Raw genomic sequence first — 21489 nt, 5'->3', positions numbered from 1 at the left:
AAGAGATCGCGGGCCGCTCACTGTACAAGGCTCCGAGGTTATGTTCAAAAGACAAGAATGTGTTATTACATTACAGAACAAAATATATAATTCCGTTCAATTTCTGTTCCTCTTCCAGTGACAGCTTAATTAAGAGCTGTCTACATACCTTTTATCTAGAGTCTGATACAGTTTCCGGGAATCAATGTCCCCGCGGCCCGGTCTCTCGCCAGACCTAGTTGGTGGTCTGGTCAAGAAGGCTGTTTAATACCGCTGCTCGCAGCTTGACGTTTAAATAACAGCTTGGTTGATCAGGTTTTTGTAGGTGTTCATCAAGTTCTCTCTTGAATACCGTGAGAGGTTGGCTGTGATTAGTCCCTGGCACTGTTAGGGGGGATCCATTCCCTAGCACTGTTAGGGGAGCCATTCCCTGGCACTGTTAGGGGAGTCATTCCCTGGCACTGTTAGGGGAGCCATTCCCTGGCACTGTTAGGGGAGTCATTCCCTGGCACTGTTAGGGGGAGCCATTCCCTGGCACTGTTAGGGGAGCCATTCCCTGGCACTGTTAGGGGAGTCATTCCCTGGCACTGTTAGGGGAGTCATTCCCTGGCACTGTTAGGGGAGTCATTCCCTGGCACTGTTAGGGGAGTCATTCCCTGGCACTGTTAGGGGAGCCATTCCCTGGCACTGTTAGGGGGGATCCATTCCCTGGCACTGTTAGCGGGATCCATTCCCTGGCACTGTTAGGGGGGATCCATTCCCTGGCACTGTTAGGGGAGCTATTCCCTGGCACTGTTAGGGGAGTCATTCCCTGGCACTGTTAGGGGGAGCCATTCCCTGGCACTGTTAGGGGAGCCATTCCCTGGCACTGTTAGGGGAGTCATTCCCTGGCACTGTTAGGGGAGTCATTCCCTGGCACTGTTAGGGGAGTCATTCCCTGGCACTGTTAGGGGAGTCATTCCCTGGCACTGTTAGGGGAGTCATTCCCTGGCACTGTTAGGGGAGCCATTCCCTGGCACTGTTAGGGGGGAGTCATTCCCTGGCACTGTTAGAGGGAGAGCCATTCCCTGGCACTGTTAGAGGGAGAGCCATTCCCTGGCACTGTCAGAGGGAGAGCCATTCCCTGGCACTGTTAGAGGGAGAGCCATTCCCTGGCACTGTTAGGGGGAGAGCCATTCCCTGGCACTGTTAGGGGGAGAGCCATTCCCTGGCACTGTTAGGGGGAGCCATTCCATGGCACTGTTAGGGGGAGCCATTCCCTGGCACTGTTAGGGGGGAGCCATTCCCTGGCACTGTTAGGGGGGAGCCATTCCCTGGCACTGTTAGGGGGAGAGCCATTCCCTGGCACTGTTAGGGGAGCCATTCCCTGGCACTGTTAGGGGGGGAGCCATTCCCTGGCACTGTTAGGGGAGAGCCATTCCCTGGCACTGTTAGGGGGGAGCCATTCCCTGGCACTGTTAGGGGGGGAGCCATTAGCTGGCACTGTTAGGGGGAGCCATTCCCTGGCACTGTTAGGGGGGAGCCATTCCCTGGCACTGTTAGGGGGGGAGCCATTCCCTGGCACTGTTAGGGGGGGAGCCACTCCCTGGCACTGTTAGGGGGGAGCCATTCCCTGGCACTGTTAGGGGGAGCCATTCCCTGTCACTGTTAGGGGGGAGCCATTCCCTGACACTGTTAGGGGGGAAGGATAACAGCTAGGAGAGCGTGACTCCGTGCCAGCGGCTGGTCTATTGTCCATCGCTTCATTAAGTTGTAATAAGCTGTTCTTCCCTTCACACTGTCTAGTTCCCTTCAAACTGTCTGGTTCCCTTCACACTGTCTAGTTCCCTTCACGCTGTCTGGTTCCCTTCACGCTGTCTTGTTCCCTTCACTCTGTCTAGTTCCCTTCACACTGTCTAGTTCCCTTCACACTGGTTCCCTTCACACTGTCTAGTTCCCTTCACACTGTCTGGTTCCCTTCACGCTGTCTGGTTCCCTTCACACTGTCTAGTTCCCTTCACACTGTCTGGTTCCCTTCACACTGTCTAGTTCCCTTCACACTGGTTCCCTTCACACTGTCTAGTTCCCTTCACACTGTCAAGTTCCCTTCACACTGGTTCCCTTCACACTGTCTAGTTCCCTTCACACTGTCTAGTTCCCTTCACACTGTCTAGTTCCCTTCACACTGGTTCCCTTCACACTGTCTAGTTCCCTTCACACTGTCTAGTTCCCTTCACACTGTCTAGTTCCCTTCACACTGGTTCCCTTCACGCTGTCTAGTTCCCTTCACACTGTCTAGTTCCCTTCACGCTGTCTGGTTCCCTTCACACTGTCTGGTTCCCTTCTCATTGTCTAGTTCCCTTCACACTGTCTAGTTCCCTTCACACTGTCTAGTTCCCTTCACACTGGTTCCCTTCACGCTGTCTAGTTCCCTTCACGTTGTCTAGTTCCCTTCACACTGCTTCCCTTCACGCTGTCTGGTTCCCTTCACGCTGTCTAGTTCCCTTCACACTGGTTCCCTTCACGCTGTCTAGTTCCCTTCACGCTGTCTGGTTCCCTTCACGCTGTCTGGTTCCCTTCACACTGTCTGGTTCCCTTCTCATTGTCTAGTTCCCTTCACACTGTCTAGTTCCCTTCACACTGTCTAGTTCCCTTCACACTGTCTAGTTCCCTTCACACTGGTTCCCTTCACGCTGTCTAGTTCCCTTCACGTTGTCTAGTTCCCTTCACACTGTCTAGTTCCCTTCACGCTGTCTGGTTCCCTTCACAACTGTCTAGTTCCCTTCACACTGTCTAGTTCCCTTCACGCTGTCTGGTTCCCTTCACACTGTCTGGTTCCCTTCTCATTGTCTAGTTCCCTTCACACTGTCTAGTTCCCTTCACACTGTCTAGTTCCCTTCACACTGTCTAGTTCCCTTCACACTGGTTCCCTTCACGCTGTCTAGTTCCCTTCACGTTGTCTAGTTCCCTTCACACTGTCTAGTTCCCTTCACGCTGTCTGGTTCCCTTCACAACTGTCTAGTTCCCTTCACACTGTCTAGTTCCCTTCACACTGTCTAGTTCCCTTCACACTGTCTAGTTCCCTTCACACTGTCTAGTTCCCTTCACGCTGTCTAGTTCCATTCACACTGTCTAGTTCCCTTCACACTGTCTGGTTCCCTTCACGCTGTCTAGTTCCCTTCACACTGTCTAGTTCCCTTCACACTGTCTAGTTCCCTTCACGCTGTCTAGTTCCCTTCACGCTGTCTATAGTTCCTTTCACGCTGTCTAGTTCCCTTCACACTGGTTCCCTTCACGCTGTCTAGTTCCCTTCACACTGTCTAGTTCCCTTCACGCTGTCTAGTTCCATTCACACTGTCTAGTTCCCTTCACACTGTCTGGTTCCCTTCACGCTGTCTAGTTCCCTTTACACTGTCTAGTTCCCTTCACACTGCCTAGTTCCCTTCACGCTGTCTAGTTCCCTTCACACTGTCTAGTTCCCTTCACACTGTCTAGTTCCCTTCACACTGTCTAGTTCCCTTCACGCTGTCTAGTTCCCTTCACACTGTCTAGTTCCCTTCACGCTGTCTAGTTCCCTTCACACTGTCTAGTTCCTTTCACACTGTCTAGTTACCTTCACACTGTCTAGTTCCCTTCACACTGTCTAGTTCCCTTCACGCTGTCTGGTTCCCTTCACGCTGTCTGGTTCCCTTCACGCTGTCTGGTTCCCTTCACGCTGTCTGGTTCCCTTCACGCTGTCTGGTTCCCTTCACGCTGTCTAGTTCCCTTCACACTGGTTCCCTTCACGCTGTCTAGTTCCCTTCACGCTGTCTGGTTCCCTTCACGCTGTCTGGTTCCCTTCACACTGTCTGGTTCCCTTCTCATTGTCTAGTTCCCTTCACACTGTCTAGTTCCCTTCACACTGTCTAGTTCCCTTCACACTGGTTCCCTTCACGCTGTCTAGTTCCCTTCACGTTGTCTAGTTCCCTTCACACTGGTTCCCTTCACACTGTCTAGTTCCCTTCACACTGTCTGGTTCCCTTCACAACTGTCTAGTTCCCTTCACACTGTCTAGTTCCCTTCACGCTGTCTGGTTCCCTTCACACTGTCTGGTTCCCTTCTCATTGTCTAGTTCCCTTCACACTGTCTAGTTCCCTTCACACTGTCTAGTTCCCTTCACGCTGTCTAGTTCCCTTCACGTTGTCTAGTTCCCTTCACACTGGTTCCCTTCACACTGTCTAGTTCCCTTCACGCGGTCTGGTTCCCTTCACAACTGTCTAGTTCCCTTCACAACTGTCTAGTTCCCTTCACACTGTCTAGTTCCCTTCACACTGTCTAGTTCCCTTCACACTGTCTAGTTCCCTTCACACTGTCTAGTTCCCTTCACGCTGTCTAGTTCCATTCACACTGTCTAGTTCCTTTCACACTGCCTGGTTCCCTTCACGCTGTCTAGTTCCCTTCACACTGTCTAGTTCCCTTCACACTGTCTAGTTCCCTTCACGCTGTCTAGTTCCCTTCACGCTGTCTATAGTTCCTTTCACGCTGTCTAGTTCCCTTCACACTGTCTAGTTCCCTTCACACTGGTTCCCTTCACGCTGTCTAGTTCCCTTCACGCTGTCTAGTTCCCTTCACACTGGTTCCCTTCACGCTGTCTAGTTCCATTCACACTGTCTAGTTCCCTTCACACTGTCTGGTTCCCTTCACGCTGTCTAGTTCCCTTCACACTGTCTAGTTCCCTTCACACTGTCTAGTTCCCTTCACGCTGTCTAGTTCCCTTCACGCTGTCTAGTTCCCTTCACGCTGTCTAGTTCCCTTCACACTGTCTAGTTCCCTTCACACTGTCTAGTTCCCTTCACACTGTCTAGTTCCCTTCACACTGTCTAGTTCCCTTCACGCTGTCTAGTTCCCTTCACGCTGTCTGGTTCCCTTCACGCTGTCTGGTTCCCTTCACGCTGTCTGGTTCCATTCACGCTGTCTAGTTCCATTCACACTGTCTAGTTCCCTTCACGCTGTCTAGTTCCCTTCACACTGTCTAGTTCCCTTCACACTGTCTAGTTCCCTTCACACTGGTTCCCTTCACGCTGTCTAGTTCCCTTAACACTGTCTAGTTCCCTTCACGCTGTCTAGTTCCCTTCACACTGTCTAGTTCCCTTCACACTGTCTAGTTCCCTTCACACTGGTTCCCTTCACGCTGTCTAGTTCCCTTCACGCTGTCTAGTTCCCTTCACGCTGTCTGGTTCCCTTCACGCTGTCTGGTTCCCTTCACGCTGTCTAGTTCCATTCACACTGTCTAGTTCCCTTCACACTGTCTGGTTCCCTTCACGCTGTCTAGTTCCCTTCACGCTGTATAGTTCCCTTAACACTGTCTAGTTCCCTTCACGCTGTCTAGTTCCCTTCACACTGTCTAGTTCCCTTCACACTGTCTAGTTCCCTTCACACTGGTTCCCTTCACGCTGTCTAGTTCCCTTCACGCTGTCTAGTTCCCTTCACACTGTCTAGTTCCCTTTACGCTGTCTAGTTCCATTCACACTGTCTGGTTCCCTTCACACTGTCTAGTTCCCTTCACGCTGTCTAGTTCCCTTCACACTGTCTAGTTCCCTTCACGCTGTCTAGTTCCATTCACACTGTCTAGTTCCCTTCACACTGTCTGGTTCCCTTCACACTGTCTAGTTCCCTTCACACTGTCTAGTTCCCTTCACACTGTCTAGTTCCCTTCACACTGTCTAGTTCCCTTAACACTGTCTAGTTCCCTTAACACTGTCTAGTTCCCTTCACGCTGTCTGTTTCCCTTCACACTGTCTAGTTCCCTTAACACTGTCTAGTTCCCTTAACACTGTCTAGTTCCCTTCACGCTGTCTGTTTCCCTTCATACTGGTTACCTTCACACTGGTTCCTTGTCTGACTCCTGTCAGTAGGCTTAAAGCTCTACCGTCCCATAGCTCAGGTGTAAGCCTTAACCACTAATTTTCCCTGAACCACGACCTGCTGATTGATTTACAACCAGGTATCCAGTTCCTGCTGGGTGAACAGAGGAGTACAATTAAGGACTCGACCCTAGTCAATCCTCCCCTGGCCGGGACTCGAACCCCAGACCAAATTGCTGGTAAAGCCAATATTTCATATTTGTTTTATTACTTCATTCCGTGTCTTTTATCCCCTTACCTTCCCAATTGACCTGCCTTGACCCCTCTTTCATAATTCCCCTTACATCCTCTCTCTCTCTCTCTCTCTCTCTCTCTCTCTCTCTCTCTCTCTCTCTCTCTCTCTCTCTCTCTCTCTCTCTCTCTCTCTCTCTCTCCCTCACTCTCTCACTCCTCCCTGCCTCCCCCTCTCACTCCTCCCTGCCTCCCCACCCCCCCGCTACAAGACAAAAATGCGGGTCACGAACCTGGACATTGACGAGGGTGGGCGCGTCCTCCACTGGAACAGAGCCGTTGAACCAGGTGACGGTGGCGGCCGGACGAGCTCCCTTCACCAGGCAGTTGAGGGTAACCTCCTCCCCCTCGTAGGTCGCTGCCTCGGCCCCCGTCACCGTCACGCTCACCGGTGGCACTGTAGGGACAGGTCACAGGTCAAGGGTGGCACTGTAGGGACAGGTCACAGGTCAAGGGTGGCACTGTAGGGGCAGGTTACAGGTCAAGGGTGGCACTGTAGGGGCAGGTCAAGGGTGGCACTGTAGGGGCAGGTCACAGGTCAAGGGTGGCACTGTAGGGACAGGTCACAGGTCAAGGGTGGCACTGTAGGCAGACAGGTCACAGGTCAAGGGTGGCACTGTAGGGGGCAGGTCACAGGTCAAGGGTGGCACTGTAGGGACAGGTCACAGGTCAAGGGTGGCACTGTAGGGGCAGGTCACAGGTCAAGGGTGGCACTGTAGGGGCAGGTCACAGGTCAAGGGTGGCACTGTAGGGACAGGTCACAGGTCAAGGGTGGCACTGTAGGGGCAGGTCACAGGTCAAGGGTGGCACTGTAGGGGCAGGTCACAGGTCAAGGGTGGCACTGTAGGGGGCAGGTCACAGGTCAAGGGTGGCACTGTAGGGGGCAGGTCACAGGTCAAGGGTGGCACTGTAGGGGCAGGTCACAGGTCAAGGGTGGCACTGTAGGGGGCAGGTCACAGGTCAAGGGTGGCACTGTAGGGGGCAGGTCACAGGTCAAGGGTGGCACTGTAGGGGGCAGGTCACAGGTCAAGGGTGGCACTGTAGGGGGCAGGTCACAGGTCAAGGGTGGCACTGTAGGGAGCAGGTTACAGGTCAAGGGTGGCACTGTAGGGGCAGGTCACAGGTCAAGGGTGGCACTGTAGAGGGCAGGTCACAGGTCAAGGTGGCACTGTAGAGGCAGATCACAGGTCAAGGGTGGCACTGTAGGGGCAGGTCACAGGTCAAGGTGGCACTGTAGGGGCAGGCCACAGGTCAAGGGTGGCACTGTAGGGGCAGGTCACAGGTCAAGGGTGCTGGGGGTCAGCGAGAGTCCAGCCAGTCAGTTCATCTTACCACAACACCCAACTCATCCTCTGACAAAGGATAACTCTAAAACTATACTCAATGTTCTGGCTAAAGTTTAAGCTCGTGTGTCGACCTTTAACCTTGCCTGTGCCATATATATGCTTGATGTATACATGTCCACCAGGCAGCTATACATGAAGGATACATAGCACAGCCACTGCCAACTCCTTCATATATTTATGTTTAGTGAACTAACTGCATGTTGGAAGTGACCTTTGCTCCACAATATAATTTTGCTCATCCGTGTATGAATATAATGTTTTAATGGAAGTATGTGATATTTAACTGTTGGGTTAATTATACTACAACATACGCGTTTAAAATAAGATAATTTTTTGTTTTTACTCGTGAGTAGAATTTTCATATATTTGTTTTTAATCTAAAAACAGTTCCTTGGAAGAATAATAATAATCAAGGAATTTTAAAGTGTCGTGTTTATTAATTTTGTTGGGCTTCAGGAGAGAGATGATGTACTCAAGGGACTTGTAAGCATCCTAAGATGCTTCAGGAGATGGTGAGCATCCTAAGATGCTTCAGGAGATGAGGAGCATCCCAAGATGCTTCAGGAGATGGTGAGCATCCTAAGATGCTTCAGGAGATGGTGAGCATCCTAAGATGCTTCAGGAGATGGGGAGCATCCCAAGATGCTTCAGGAGATAGTGAGCATCCCAAGATGCTTCAGGAGATAGTGAGCATCCCAAGATGCTTCAGGAGATAGTGAGCATCCTAAGATGCTTCAGGAGATAGTGAGCATCCCAAGATGCTTCAGGAGATAGTGAACATCCTAAGATGCTTCAGGAGATAGTGAGCATCCTAAGATGCTTCAGGAGATAGTGAACATCCTAAGATGAACGCTGGCGATGGTTGGCCAGGAAGACCTCGATAAACCGACCAGACGCCGGCGGGAGGCCACATAGGCCTAACCCACTGGCACTATGCCAGATAAGAAAGGTCGACTCTTGGTGGCCATTTACGCCATAGAAGACAATTATCTAAACAAATACGGTAATAAACATGTCCGCTATTGCCCGAAAAATTCCCAAGAGGCCTTTAGCTAATGACTCGCTATGGGGCTGTTGGACTATTACGTGAGTGGAAAAAACAATTTAATTATGGAAGAGCAATGAGTGGTCTGTGACTTACTATAACTATTTTACAGATCTAGAAATTTAAAAAAAATGGAAAGGGAGGGAGGGAATGGCAGAGGGAATTATTAAGGGAAAGCGCCAAGCCATTGCGACTATATAGCACTGGGAAGGGGCCAGGATAAGGATTTGGGATGGGACGGGGGGGGGGGGAAAGGTGTGGTGCCCAACCACTTGTGTGGACGGTCGGGGATTGAACGCCGACTTGCATGAAGCGAGACCGTCGCTCTACCGTCCAACTCCAAGTGGTTAACAAACAAAACGAAAATAATAATTCACAGCTACACATTTAAATTATGAAGATTATATATTATATATTTTGAAAGACTTGATACATTAAAATGTCACACACACACACACACACACTCGCACACACACACTCTCACACACACACACTCTCACACACACACACTCTCACACACACACACTCTCTCACACACACACTCTCTCACACACACACTCTCTCTCACACACACACACACACAACACACACACAACACACACACAACACACACACAACACACACAACACACACACACAACACACACACACACACACACACACACACACACACACACACACACACACACACACACACACACAACACACACACACACACAGATCAAGAGAAACAAGGGACACTTTACCATTGAGATCGACAGTGACGAAGGCCACGAAGGGGGAGGTCATGGCGGCGTTGTCCGCCTCGCAGGTGATGGTGGTGCCCAGGTCGGCCCTGGAGAGGGACACCCGTAGAGTGTTCCTGCCCACGCCCGCTCCGTCCTGCTCCAAGATGCCTGAGTATTCTCCTGAGACGCCGCCGCCGCCACGCAGAAAAAGGGAGAGAACTCATGTTAGTTACGAAGTCTTCGTCTTGGAGCCCAGGTCTGGTGGGACCTTTGCCATACTATGGCAAACCTTTGCCCTGATGGTCCTGTTCACCTAGCAGTAAATAAGTACCTGGGAGTTAGACAGCTGCTTCGGGCTGCTTCCTGGTGATGTGTGCGCACGCATGTGTGTAGGAATATGCAATAGGCATATCGGGAATAACAATTCACCATCTTGCAGAGATAACAGCCTCCTGCAACAGATAAGAGTACATTGCCCTGTACAATTTGGGTGGTCAAAACAAAGCTGCTAACGAGGCCAAGAGTGCCACTAACGAGGCCAAGAGTGCCACTAACGTAGTGCCGAGACGTACACAGGACAGGAAGGTAGACATTCTGACCAGACAATTCCCTGGAAACACAAACCGTAACTGTCCCTATTTTCAGCTTGTTACAACTTGTAATAAAGTTGTTGCATCTTGCCTTAACGTTTTTATGACGTATTAGAACGTTGTTACAACTTGCTATATTGGTTGTTATAACTGGTTAGGTGGTGTTAAAACTTGTTCGAACGTTGTACCAACGTCGTAGTTTCGTTGTGTTTGGCGGGTTCAAGCCGCTGATAATGAAGGCAATAAGGAGACGGCTGAATATGGTGACCGACAACTTTCTACGCTTGGCAAACATTTATTTACACGCCGTAAACACATCACAATAACGTGGCTGAAAGTAAACTAAAGCACGCTTGCATGACAGCAAAATGATCACCACGTTTCGACCCCTCTGTTCTGCCTTAACGTTCCAAGACGACGGATTCACCAAGCAGCTACGCAAGTACTGACAATCCTGAGCATCTTAAATCTCAATTTTAGCGGTTTGTTTACATTTAATCAAGAGTTTGCGAGCTTCGAAACTTCCCAATCAAATGTTGCTATTGCTATAAACAGCTTCCTGAACTTCGTAAGTGCTTGCGTAACTGCTTCGTGAATCTGGCCCCAGGATTGCCAGTCGGCGTAGTAGATATGCGTGATCAATGGGTTGTGTCAAGTTGTTGTTGGATGAGCTGTGGCTGGGTGAGATGGGTTTGGGAATATATAAATGCATCGCATGGCCCAATTGGCTATCTTTTATCCTTTACGGGCTACTCATGCCCATGCCACCTCTTGGGTCATCTTGAGATGATTTCGGGGCTTTTAGTGTCCCCGCGGCCCGGTCCTCGACCAGGCCTCCACCCCCAGGAAGCAGCCCGTGACAGCTGACTAACACCCAGGTACCTATTTTACTGCTAGGTAACAGGGGCATAGGGTGAAAGAAACTCTGCCCATTGATTCTCGCCGGCCCCTGGGATCGAACCCAGGACCACAGGATCACAAGTCCAGCGTGCTGTCCCCTCGGCCGACCGGCTCTGGGTGGCTTAATCTTAATCAGTCAATCAATCCAATTGGCGTTATGCAATCTACATAATTCTTGTATTCATATTACAGGTATTAGGATCTATTTCTTATGAATTCATGTTATTTTGTCAACTGAATCTATATTTATGGTGTTTTGAACACTTTATTGATTTACTATGCTTTAGTTCGATTCCTGTATAAAAGTGCCTTTCTTGTTCTAATTGCATTAGGCTTAGTACTAAAAAAGGCATCTGAAATTGGAAAACCATCCGAGGTTAATTTTGTATACAGCAAACTACATCAGTATCTAGTTCTTGGTGTAATATTTCAAACGAGTGTTTATGAAATTGTAGACAAATGACAAATGTGTTTTGCTATGAAATCTTTATACATCTTAAATCCTACAATACATGTTTTTATTGTGTATAATCAGGATGCGGTACTGATTTGATCTAAAAATTTAACCGAGACTTAATTAACTGCTGTAATAACGGGGCTTGTTCTTAGACGTATCCAGTTGCTTATTTGCTCAGAGTGCCGGGGGGGGGGGGCGTCTTGACCCCCTCCCTTAACAACTGTGGAGGTAACTGGCCGGGGGGGGGGGGGGCGTCTTGACCCCCTCCCTTAACAACTGTGGAGGTAACTGGCCGGGGGGGGGGGGGCGTCTTGACCCCCTCCCTTAACAACTGTGGAGGTAACTGGCCGGGGGGGGGGCGTCTTGACCCCCTCCCTTAACAACTGTGGAGGTAACTGGCCGGGGGGGGGGGGCGTCTTGACCCCCTCCCTTAACAACTGTGGAGGTAACTGGCCGGGGGGGGCGTCTTGACCCCCTCCCTTAACAACTGTGGAGGTAACTGGCCGGGGGGGGGGGGCGTCTTGACCCCCTCCCTTAACAACTGTGGAGGTAACTGGCCTTAGTCTCTAATGTTCAGCGGGGACCCTCCCCCCCCCCACCCATGTTTCCTGACCAAGTTACTTCATCTGCAAATTTTACTTTAAAATAAAACGGGGACTTGTGAGAGTTTGAGAAAAAGCAAATCAAAACAGCTTTTGTTTTCTAAACACTTACGTTACAATCGCAACCTATTTGCCTGCCCAGAAGTTTACATACCTAGTGAACCCTCCTTACCTATCTTGAAGTTATCTTGAGATGATTTCGGGGCTTAGCGTTCCCGCGGCCCGGTCCTCATCCAGGCTCCTTTTTGTTACACATCCCCCAGGAAGCAGCCCGTAGCAGCTGTCTAACTCCCAGGTACATATTTACTGCCAGATGAATAGGCGCATCAGGGTGAAAAAAACTCTGCCCATTTGTTTCCGCCTCCGCCAGGGATCGAACCCGGAACCCTAGGACTACGAATCCCGAGCACTGTCCACTCAGCCGTCAGGCATCGTGGCCAATACTAACTGGGCCGAGAATGCGCCAATATTACGCTGCTTTTGACTGTACTTAAACGCTGGAAATATAAGGCAGTCTTCGATAGCGTAAACAATTCAGTACATTATGAGATTAGGTTGTTTTGAGTCTAGGGTGATCCGAGGATGGAGCTAAGGTATATCTAGAATCTAAGGAATATATAGAGCAGCAGCAGCTCCACATGTAGGGGATTTCCTATTAGCAATCAGTTAGCAATCTAGGGTGGAACCAGTTGATCTCACCTGGGAGGGTCTGGCTACCGTTCCACCAAGACACCCTGGCCACGGGCTTGCCCCCGCCAGACTCGCAGACGAGGGTGAGGGAGACGCCCTCGTCGAAGGGGCCCACCACCGTGGCGTTCTCGATGGGCGACCCGTCTTCGAAGGTCATCTGAAGGTACGACGGCAGTGCTGTAGGGAGACGGAAGTGTTCATTAGTACAGTTGTGTGGGGGGAGTGGACCTATTATGTCATATACAGGTCTCCAAGGGGTAAACTCCTTATGAGCCTATTCTCTCCCTACTGGCCAGCCACTTGGGCCGGATGGTACAGCGACGGCCTAGCTACTTTGCAGGTTCGGGGTTCGATTGCTGATTAGTCCGAGAGGGGGATAGACACCGTTCTTTAACCTTGCCTCCCGCCTATCCCTGCCTCCCCCCTCATCCACTTCCCCACGGGCCCACCCGTCCACTTCACCACGCCCCCACCCGTCCACTTCCCCATACCCCACCCGTCCACTTCACCACGCCCCCACCCGTCCACTTCACCACGCCCCCACCCGTCCACTTCACCACGCCCCCACCCGTCCACTTCACCACGCCCCCACCCGTCCACTTCCCCACGCCCCCACCCGTCCACTTCACCACGCCCCCACCCGTCCACTTCCCCATACCCCACCCGTCCACTTCCCCACGCCCCCACCCGTCCACTTCCCCACACCCCCACCCGTCCACTTCCCACACGCCCCACCCGTCCACTTCACCACGCCCCCACCCGTCCACTTCACCACGCCCCCACCCGTCCACTTCACCACGCCCCCACCCGTCCACTTCACCACGCCCCCACCCGTCCACTTCCCCACGCCCCCACCCGTCCACTTCCCCACGCCCCCACCCGTCCACTTCACCACGCCCCCACCCGTCCACTTCACCACGCCCCCACCCGTCCACTTCACCACGCCCCCACCCGTCCACTTCACCACGCCCCCACCCGTCCACTTCACCACGCCCCCACCCGTCCTCTTCACCACGCCCCCACCCGACCACTTCACCACGCCCCCACCCGTCCACTTCACCACGCCCCCACCCGTCCACTTCACCAAGCCCCCACCCGTCCACTTCACCACGCCCCACCCGTCCACTTCCCCACGCCCCACCCGTCCACTTCCCCCCCCCCACCCGTCCACTCCCCCCCCCACCCGTCCACTCCCCCACACCCCCACCCGTCCACTTCCCCACGCCTCCACTCGTCCACTCCCCCACACCCCCACCCGTCCACTTCCCCACACCCCCACCCGTCCACTCCCTCCCCCCCCCCACCCGTCCACTTCTGCTACAGACGCTTGAGCTACACAATTCGTCATAGAGACCATCATTGAACTATAATGGAACATACTTCAACACCCAAAGTTAGATGGATGACGTCTGGCAGGCAGTTTCGTGGGGGGGGGGGGCGTAGGAGGCTGTAGGGAGGCGTAGAAGGATGTAGGGAGGATGTAGGGGAGATAGGGAGGGTATGGGGAGGAGGGCTAAGTAACCATGGGGAAGGGGGGAGGGGGGTGGAGAGCACACTGAAATATAAATATATGGTTCATTTTGTGACTATCTGGTAATGGGTTGATCAATTGGGTGCCTTTTATTACTAAAATACCTTTTGTATGCACGCGCGTGCGTGCGTGTAGTCACCTAGTTGTGCTTGTGGGGTCGTGCATCAGCTCTTAAGCCCCGCCTTCCGACCATCATTGATTTAGTGCTGTGAAATAATGTTGGTCGACATCTCTTTGGCTCGTCTGTGTTTGCAATTATGTCCTCTCTTTCTGTTGTTCCTAAATTTGATCATTGTTTCTATATCTACTTGTGGAATCCCCCTTGGTATCTCGTACGTCGTTATCATGTCTGCCAAATTCCTTCTTTCCACAAGATCTCTTTCAGCTTAGCCCCCCCCCCTGATAAGAACGAGTTTTGTTGCATATTTTTGGATCTTTTGTAGTTTAGTTTCTTGTTTCAAGGAGAGGGGGGGGGGATTATTTTGCACCCAGTCATGCCTCCTGGTCTCATCTGGTGTTATTTCCATGTGCAGATTTTGAATTTATCCAAATGATTTATGAATTATCCAAATGTAAACTATTATATCTCTCTCCTGCCTGTGTTGTAGCGAATACTGATTTAAAACAATTCAGCGGTGCCAATAATTTAGATGTTTTATTGAGTGGATTCTCGAAGTAAGAGATATCTCAGCAACAAGTCCACTACGGGCTCACCATAGGCCGTGCTACTTGGAACTTTTGTTCCAGGGGATAATGATGGTATCTGGGCTGTGCCTTTAAATGATGTTTAGCACTTGTGTTTGTGTTCCTTTGTTGTTCATTATGAATATAAAATTTTCAGCACTCTGAGCGCTCACTCTCACAGGAAGGTAATACTCATCTTCCTGTGGGTGTACTCCCATGGTGGGGGTGTTATGTCCCTGTGGGTGTACTCCCATGGTGGGGGTGTTATGTCCCTGTGGGTGTACTCCCATGGTGGGGGTGTTATGTCCCTGTGGGTGTACTCCCATGGTGGGGGTGTTATGTCCCTGTGGGTGTACTCCCATGGTGGGGGTGTTATGTCCCTGTGGGTGTACTCCCATGGTGGGGGTGTTATGTCCCTGTGGCTGTACTCCCATGGTGGGGGTGTTATGTCCCTGTGGGTGTACTCCCATGGTGGGGGTGTTATGTCCCTGTGGGTGTACTCCCATGGTGGGGGTGTTATGTCCCTGTGGGTGTACTCCCATGGTGGGGGTGTTATGTCCCTGTGGGTGTACTCCCATGGTGGGGGTGTTATGTCCCTGTGGGTGTACTCCCATGGTGGGGGTGTTATGTCCCTGTGGGTGTACTCCAATGGTGGGGGTGTTATGTCCCTGTGGGTGTACTCCCATGGTGGGGGTGTTATGTCCCTGTGGGTGTACTCCCATGGTGGGGGTGTTATGTCCCTGTGGGTGTACTCCCATGGTGGGGGTGTTATGTCCCTGTGGGTGTACTCCCATGGTGGGGGTGTTATGTCCCTGTGGGTGTACTCCCATGGTGGGGGTGTTATGTCCCTGTGGGTGTACTCCCATGGTGGGGGTGTTATGTCCCTGTGGGTGTACTCCCATGGTGGGGGTGTTATGTCTCTGTGGGTGTACTCCCATGGTGGGGGTGTTATGTCCCTGTAGGTGTACTCCCATGGTGGGGGTGTTATGTCCCTGTGGGTGTACTCCCATGGTGGGGGTGTTATCTCCCTGTGGGTGTACTCCCATGGTGGGGGTGTTATGTCCCTGTGGGTGTACTCCCATGGTGGGGGTGTTATGTCCCTGTGGGTGTACTCCCATGGTGGGGGTGTTATGTCCCTGTGGGTGTACTCCCATGGTGGGGGTGTTATGTCCCTGTGGGTGTACTCCCATGGTGGGGGTGTTATGTCTCTGTGGGTGTACTCCCATGGTGGGGGTGTTATGTCCCTGTAGGTGTACTCCCATGGTGGGGGTGTTATGTCCCTGTGGGTGTACTCCCATGGTGGGGGTGTTATCTCCCTGTGGGTGTACTCCCATGGTGGGGGTGTTATGTCCCTGTGGGTGTACTCCCATGGTGGGGGTGTTATGTCCCTGTGGGTGTACTCCCATGGTGGGGGTGTTATGTCCCTGTGGGTGTACTCCCATGGTGGGGGTGTTATGTCCCTGTGGGTGTACTCCCATGGTGGGGGTGTTATGTCCCTGTGGGTGTACTCCCATGGTGGGGGTGTTATGTCCCTGTGGCTGTACTCCCATGGTGGGGGTGTTATCTCCCTGTGGGTGTACTCCCATGGTGGGGGTGTTATGTCCCTGTGGGTGTACTCCCATGGTGGGGGTGTTATGTCTCTGTGGGTGTACTCCCATGGTGGGGGTGTTATGTCTCTGTAGGTGTACTCCCATGGTGGGGGTGTTATCTCCCTGTGGGTGTACTCCCATGGTGGGGGTGTTATGTCCCTGTGGGTGTACTCCCATGGTGGGGGTGTTGAGTGTAGGTAATAATAATTAATGAATTAATGTAGTTAATCTTCTGTATAAATATAAATGGAAATGTTCGTTTGTTCAAAATCGCTAATCTCCGAAAGTTCTTCACCGATTGCTTTGAAATTTTGACACAACGTTGCATTCGAATAGGCGCGTCTTTTTATATATCTACTATATACACACCTCACCTGTGACAGGAAAAAACATGCGTTTTTTTTTTGTTGGATGTAAGGGCAACATACACTGTAATCTCCGAAAGTTCTTCATCAATTGCTTTGAAATTTTGACACAACGTTGCATTAGATTAGGCGCATCTTTTTCTATACCTACTATATACATGCCACCCCTGTGACAGGTAAAAACATGAGTTTTTGAAAAACAGCGCCATCTGTTGCACATAATGGCAACACGCACGCTATGCTAAATATGTCACGAATTCCATTTCAATGTTTCCGATTGCATTGATAAATTTTATTTTCATAGATCTCTATTTATTTTATTTTTTAATGAATTATTTTGTGTGACATTGCATTGGAATTGAGCTGTGTTGTTTACCAGACTGTTCATTTCGTGAGAATAGTTTATTTTTATATTTTTCATATGTTCATTTAATTTTTTAACTGTTTTTCTTATATTTCAGTGATGGGAACATCAGATCACTTGATGTTCCCATTTTTCTGATGGGAACATCAGACCATTTGGGAAGGCATCGGACGAGGGAGTGGGGAATGGTGGGGATGACGAGGGGACAAGGGAGGGGGTTTAATGGTTGGGAAGGACGAGAGGACGGGGGAGTTTGGGATGGTGGGGACGAGGGGGATGTGGGAATAGAGAATGGTGGGAAGGACAGGGGGACAGGGGAGTTGGGCATGCTGGGAAGGAAGAGAGGATGTAGGAGTGGGGAATGGTTGGGGAGGACAGGGGGACAGGGAAGGTTACCGTGGCTCAGCAACGCACATGCATTGCTGAGCCACAGCAACGCGTGGCCGGGTACTGCTAGTAATAACGTAAGTGTAGTTACAGGATGAGAGCTACGCTCGTGGTGTCCCGTCTTCCCAGCACTCTTTGTCATATATACCGCTTTGAGTGTGTGTGTGTGTGTGTGTGTGTGTGTGTGTGTGTGTGTGTGTGTGTGCTGTAGAGAAGATAGAATCGAATTCCCCCCCACCCCCCCTTCCAATTCCCATTTACAACACAAGTGATAAGGAACACAACCCTCTACCGTACGTACCATAGGTTGTGAGGTTGACGAACTGCACGACAGAGCACGCCTCACGTACGGCCAGGTACGTGATCTCACACTTGTATAATCCTTCGTCCTCCGTCCGTAGGGGGAAGATCTCCAGGCTGCTGTCCGTGCCGTTGGCCGCGTAGTGGAAGTCCGTTCTGGAGGGTAGAGGAGTTGTTGATACTTGTTGTGATTTACTGACAAACTAATATTTTGTTAATTATCAGGGAAAATGTCATTTAAAACAACGTGCCCAAAACAATGAAGTGTCGTTTTTAACACCTTTAGAAAATCCAAAAATGTTTGGTGGGTAGCAGGTTAAATATTAATATACAGTCCATGGCATATCAGGGGAAAGCCATTGCGACTATATATAGTACTGGGAAGGGGTCAGGATAAGGATTTGGAATGGAACGGAGGGAAGGGAATGGTGCCCAACCACTTGTAGACAGTCGGGGATTGAACGCCGACCTGCATGAAGCGAGACCGTCACTCTACCGTCCAGTCGAAGTGGCAGGAGTGACATACTAAGTTGCTGAGTATTTGTGAGAAGTTAATTCACATATTGTGAGAATGCTGGTCAGCACTAGGAGGAAGTGATGTGGTGGAGCAGACGCCATACACAGTTTCAAATGTAGCTATAACAGACCGCCAATGGTGATTGATTGATTGATAAAGATTAAGCCATCCAAAAGGTGGCACGGGCATGAATAGCCCGTAAGTGGCGGCCCTTTTGAGCCATTACCAGTATCAATAGATGATACTGGAGATCTGTGGAGGTGCGACTGCACCCTGCGTGACGGGAGATGTCTCCCGTAAGAAGGGAACCGCCAATGGGCTCAAGAACCTATACACCAGTTGATTTAAGAGTTCAGAGGCGGGACCAAAGAGCCGAAGCTCTTTACTCTTCTAACACACAATTAGGTAAGTATACACAGCTCCTGTGAGGGATAAGTCTCCTATCCTTTGACACCAGCTGTTTCTATCCGTTGTCTTGTTCATCGTAGTGTTCAACAGTGATAATGTTCCTTCAAATGTCGCAACGTGGTGTCCAACGGGGACCCAAAACATGACCTTCAACGATGACAAATGCCAATTCAATATGAAAAATACTTTAAAAGTTGTAGAGGATACGATCAGTATTTAGAACACTTCCTGGGAGGGAGGAACTGAACCTCAAGCCTGCCAAACACTACAAACGTTGTTGTGTTAATTGGAACGTTCGAACAAGTTGTAATGCCTTCTAACTAGTTGTAACAACTATCTAACACGTCATAAAAGCTTTATAACAACTTTGTAACACCTTGTAACAAGATAACACTAGTGACCGCTACGTTGTGTGTGCAGGGCTAGGAATAATGACCTCTGGTGACCTAGGAATGGTGACCTTATCTTGAGGTATCTGAAGATGATTTCGGGGCCTAGCGTTCCCACGGCCCGGTCCTCGACCAGGCCTCATTTTTGTTACACACCCTCAGGAAGCAGCCCGTAGCAGCTGTCTAACTCCCAGCTACCTATATACTGCTAGGTAACAGGGATATCAGGTGAAAGAAACTTTTTGCCCATTTGTCTCCGCCTCCACCGGGGCTCGAAGCCGGAACCTCAGGACTTCGAATCCGAAACGCTGTCTACTCAGCTGTCAGGCGCCCTTATGCTTCAACCTCTCCAATAGCACGCCGTATTTTGACGGTATAATCCCCCCAACGCACAAGATAAGGGATACTATGGAAAATAGCAGCTAAAAAAAAAACTAAAACTTTCTAAGCTTGGGTCGATGAGGTTTGGTGGGTGGAGTGGGTTTGCACGTTTTAGTACCCCGTTTTATGCCCGTTGGGACACAGAGGCCGGGCTGAATGTTTAACAAGCATTAAACGAGGGGATGCTCAGCCAATGGTAACTCTCCAAATGACACCACCAGCATGGGTTCCTGGATGGAAAATCTTGCCTCACAGGCTTAATAGAATTCTATGTCCCGGCGACAAATATCAGGCAAGAAAGAGAAGACTGGGAAGACTGCAAATTTTTGGAATACCAGAAAGTCTTTGACAGAGTCCCCCACAAGAGACTAGTGCACAAGCTGGAGATGCAGGCAGGAGTGAAAGGGGAAGGTACTCCAGTGGGAAAGGGAGTACCTAAGGAACAGAAGATAGCGAGTCACTGTGAGGGGCGAGGTCTCAGAGTGGCGAGACGTCACCAGTGGAGTCACGCAGGGGTCAGTCCTTGGACCTATCCTGTTTCTGATATATCTAAATGATCTCCTCGAGAGAATACACTCGTTCCTCTCAATGTTTGCTGATAATGCAGAAATTATGAGGATTAAGACAGAGGAAGATAGCAAGAGGCTACAATATGACCTGGATACATTAAAGGAATGGTCCAACAAGTGGCTACTGAAGTTCAACCCAAGTAAATGTAAAGTAATGAAACTACGTGGAGGGAGCAGGATGCCAGACAGAAGGTACCAAATGGGAGACGAAGTCCTCATATTTTACAGTCCAGAAAAAGTTAAGTTAAAACCAAACTTCAATATTCTTAGGCCTAGTATAGCACACATATGTACTATATTAGTCCTACGCTAGCATGTATTAGGCCTGAGATTGTTACCAGAGATTTAGGTCTTATTTATGTTGCGGTTAGAACAAAAGTTATCGGATAGTCCAAATTCAATAATACAAGTCGACTTCCTGCCGGACCATCACTATATACTGGGTCTTTCCACCACATAGTTACTGAAAGAATTTTCATTTTAGGAGGATGGGCTGAAAAATGCATACCCCTTTGGACACCGTGTCAAACATGCCCCCTGGTGCCCCTCGAGTTATAGGTATATAACTATAGGTATATATACCCCCCTGGCACACCCAGGGGTATACACGTCTTACAGAGTTAGAGACTCTACGTTAGAGACGTAAAGATTCATGTTGTAAGTGAACAATAATTATATTAACCTGACATATTAAATGAAAAAAACCACCCCTGGCTTTTATTAAATATTACCCACTTTTATACAATATATCAAACAAATGAACAATAAATTGCTTTAATTAGTATTCTAATCAAGAACAAATGGCAGTATATATAATAATTTTTTATTTTGTAAATATACGGCTGACCTTTCTGAAAGGTCAACAACTGACTTTTTTTAGCGGATTTTCTCAACTATTTTATTCTGGTCAGCAGAAGGGAAGGGGAAAGCGCCAAGCCATTGGCTTGGCACTTGGAAGGGGTCTGGATAACGATTTGGAATGGGTCGGGGGGGAAGGAATGATGCCCAACCACTTATGGACAGTCGGGGATTGAACACCGACCTGCATGAAGCAAGACCGTGGAAAGCTGATGTACTGACCTGTCTAGTAGTGGCCCTTCGGCCCGCTTGACGTTGGCCATGTCGGAGAAGATGAAGACTCTGTCGTTGCCTTTGTACCACTTGATGCTGTGGAAGTCCCCGCAGGAGGCCTTGTCCACCTCACACGGCAAGCGGACCTCCTCCCCCGCCAGGCCCTCAACCTCATACCGTCTCACCAAAGCTGTGGAGACAGAAACAACGTCATTAGTGACAGACACACCGTTAGTCCCCTCACTCAGGCACAGCTTAGCGTATTGAACCACAGGGAAATACATTCTGAATAGTATGCAAAGGAAACGAAATTATAAGGAGAAAGTGGTAGATTAGTTCGACTATATAGCACTTGCAAGGGCACAGGATCACTTCCAGCTGCTGGAACTTCCAGTTGCTGGAAGTAATTGTCCCCAACGTCTTGGATCATCGGGGATGGAGCGCCGACCTGCAGGAGGCATGACCGTCGCAGTCTTACAAGTAAA

The 21489-nt window shown here is 50.2% G+C and overlaps 1 protein-coding gene across 1 annotated transcript in view; it reads right to left on the bottom strand.

Annotated features, from left to right (window-relative positions):
* The window catches only part of LOC123755306 (uncharacterized), a 98265-nt gene extending 77075 nt beyond the window's left edge, over positions 1-21190 (bottom strand). The window contains exons 1-5 of the mRNA XM_045737798.2: positions 21014-21190; positions 17671-17825; positions 12459-12626; positions 9229-9390; positions 6326-6489 (exon numbers count right to left, since the gene is read on the bottom strand). Coding sequence (XP_045593754.2) covers positions 6326-6489; positions 9229-9390; positions 12459-12626; positions 17671-17825; positions 21014-21054 — 690 coding nt within the window. The 5' untranslated portion in view covers positions 21055-21190. The remainder of the gene's footprint in view (positions 1-6325; positions 6490-9228; positions 9391-12458; positions 12627-17670; positions 17826-21013) is intronic.
* Positions 21191-21489: the final 299 nt, after the last annotated feature.

This window comes from Procambarus clarkii, chromosome 20, assembly GCF_040958095.1.
Source record: "Procambarus clarkii isolate CNS0578487 chromosome 20, FALCON_Pclarkii_2.0, whole genome shotgun sequence".
Classification (NCBI taxonomy): Eukaryota; Metazoa; Arthropoda; class Malacostraca; order Decapoda; family Cambaridae; genus Procambarus; species Procambarus clarkii.
Note: the sequence above shows the minus strand (reverse complement) of the source record. Positions and strands in the feature narration are given on the sequence as shown.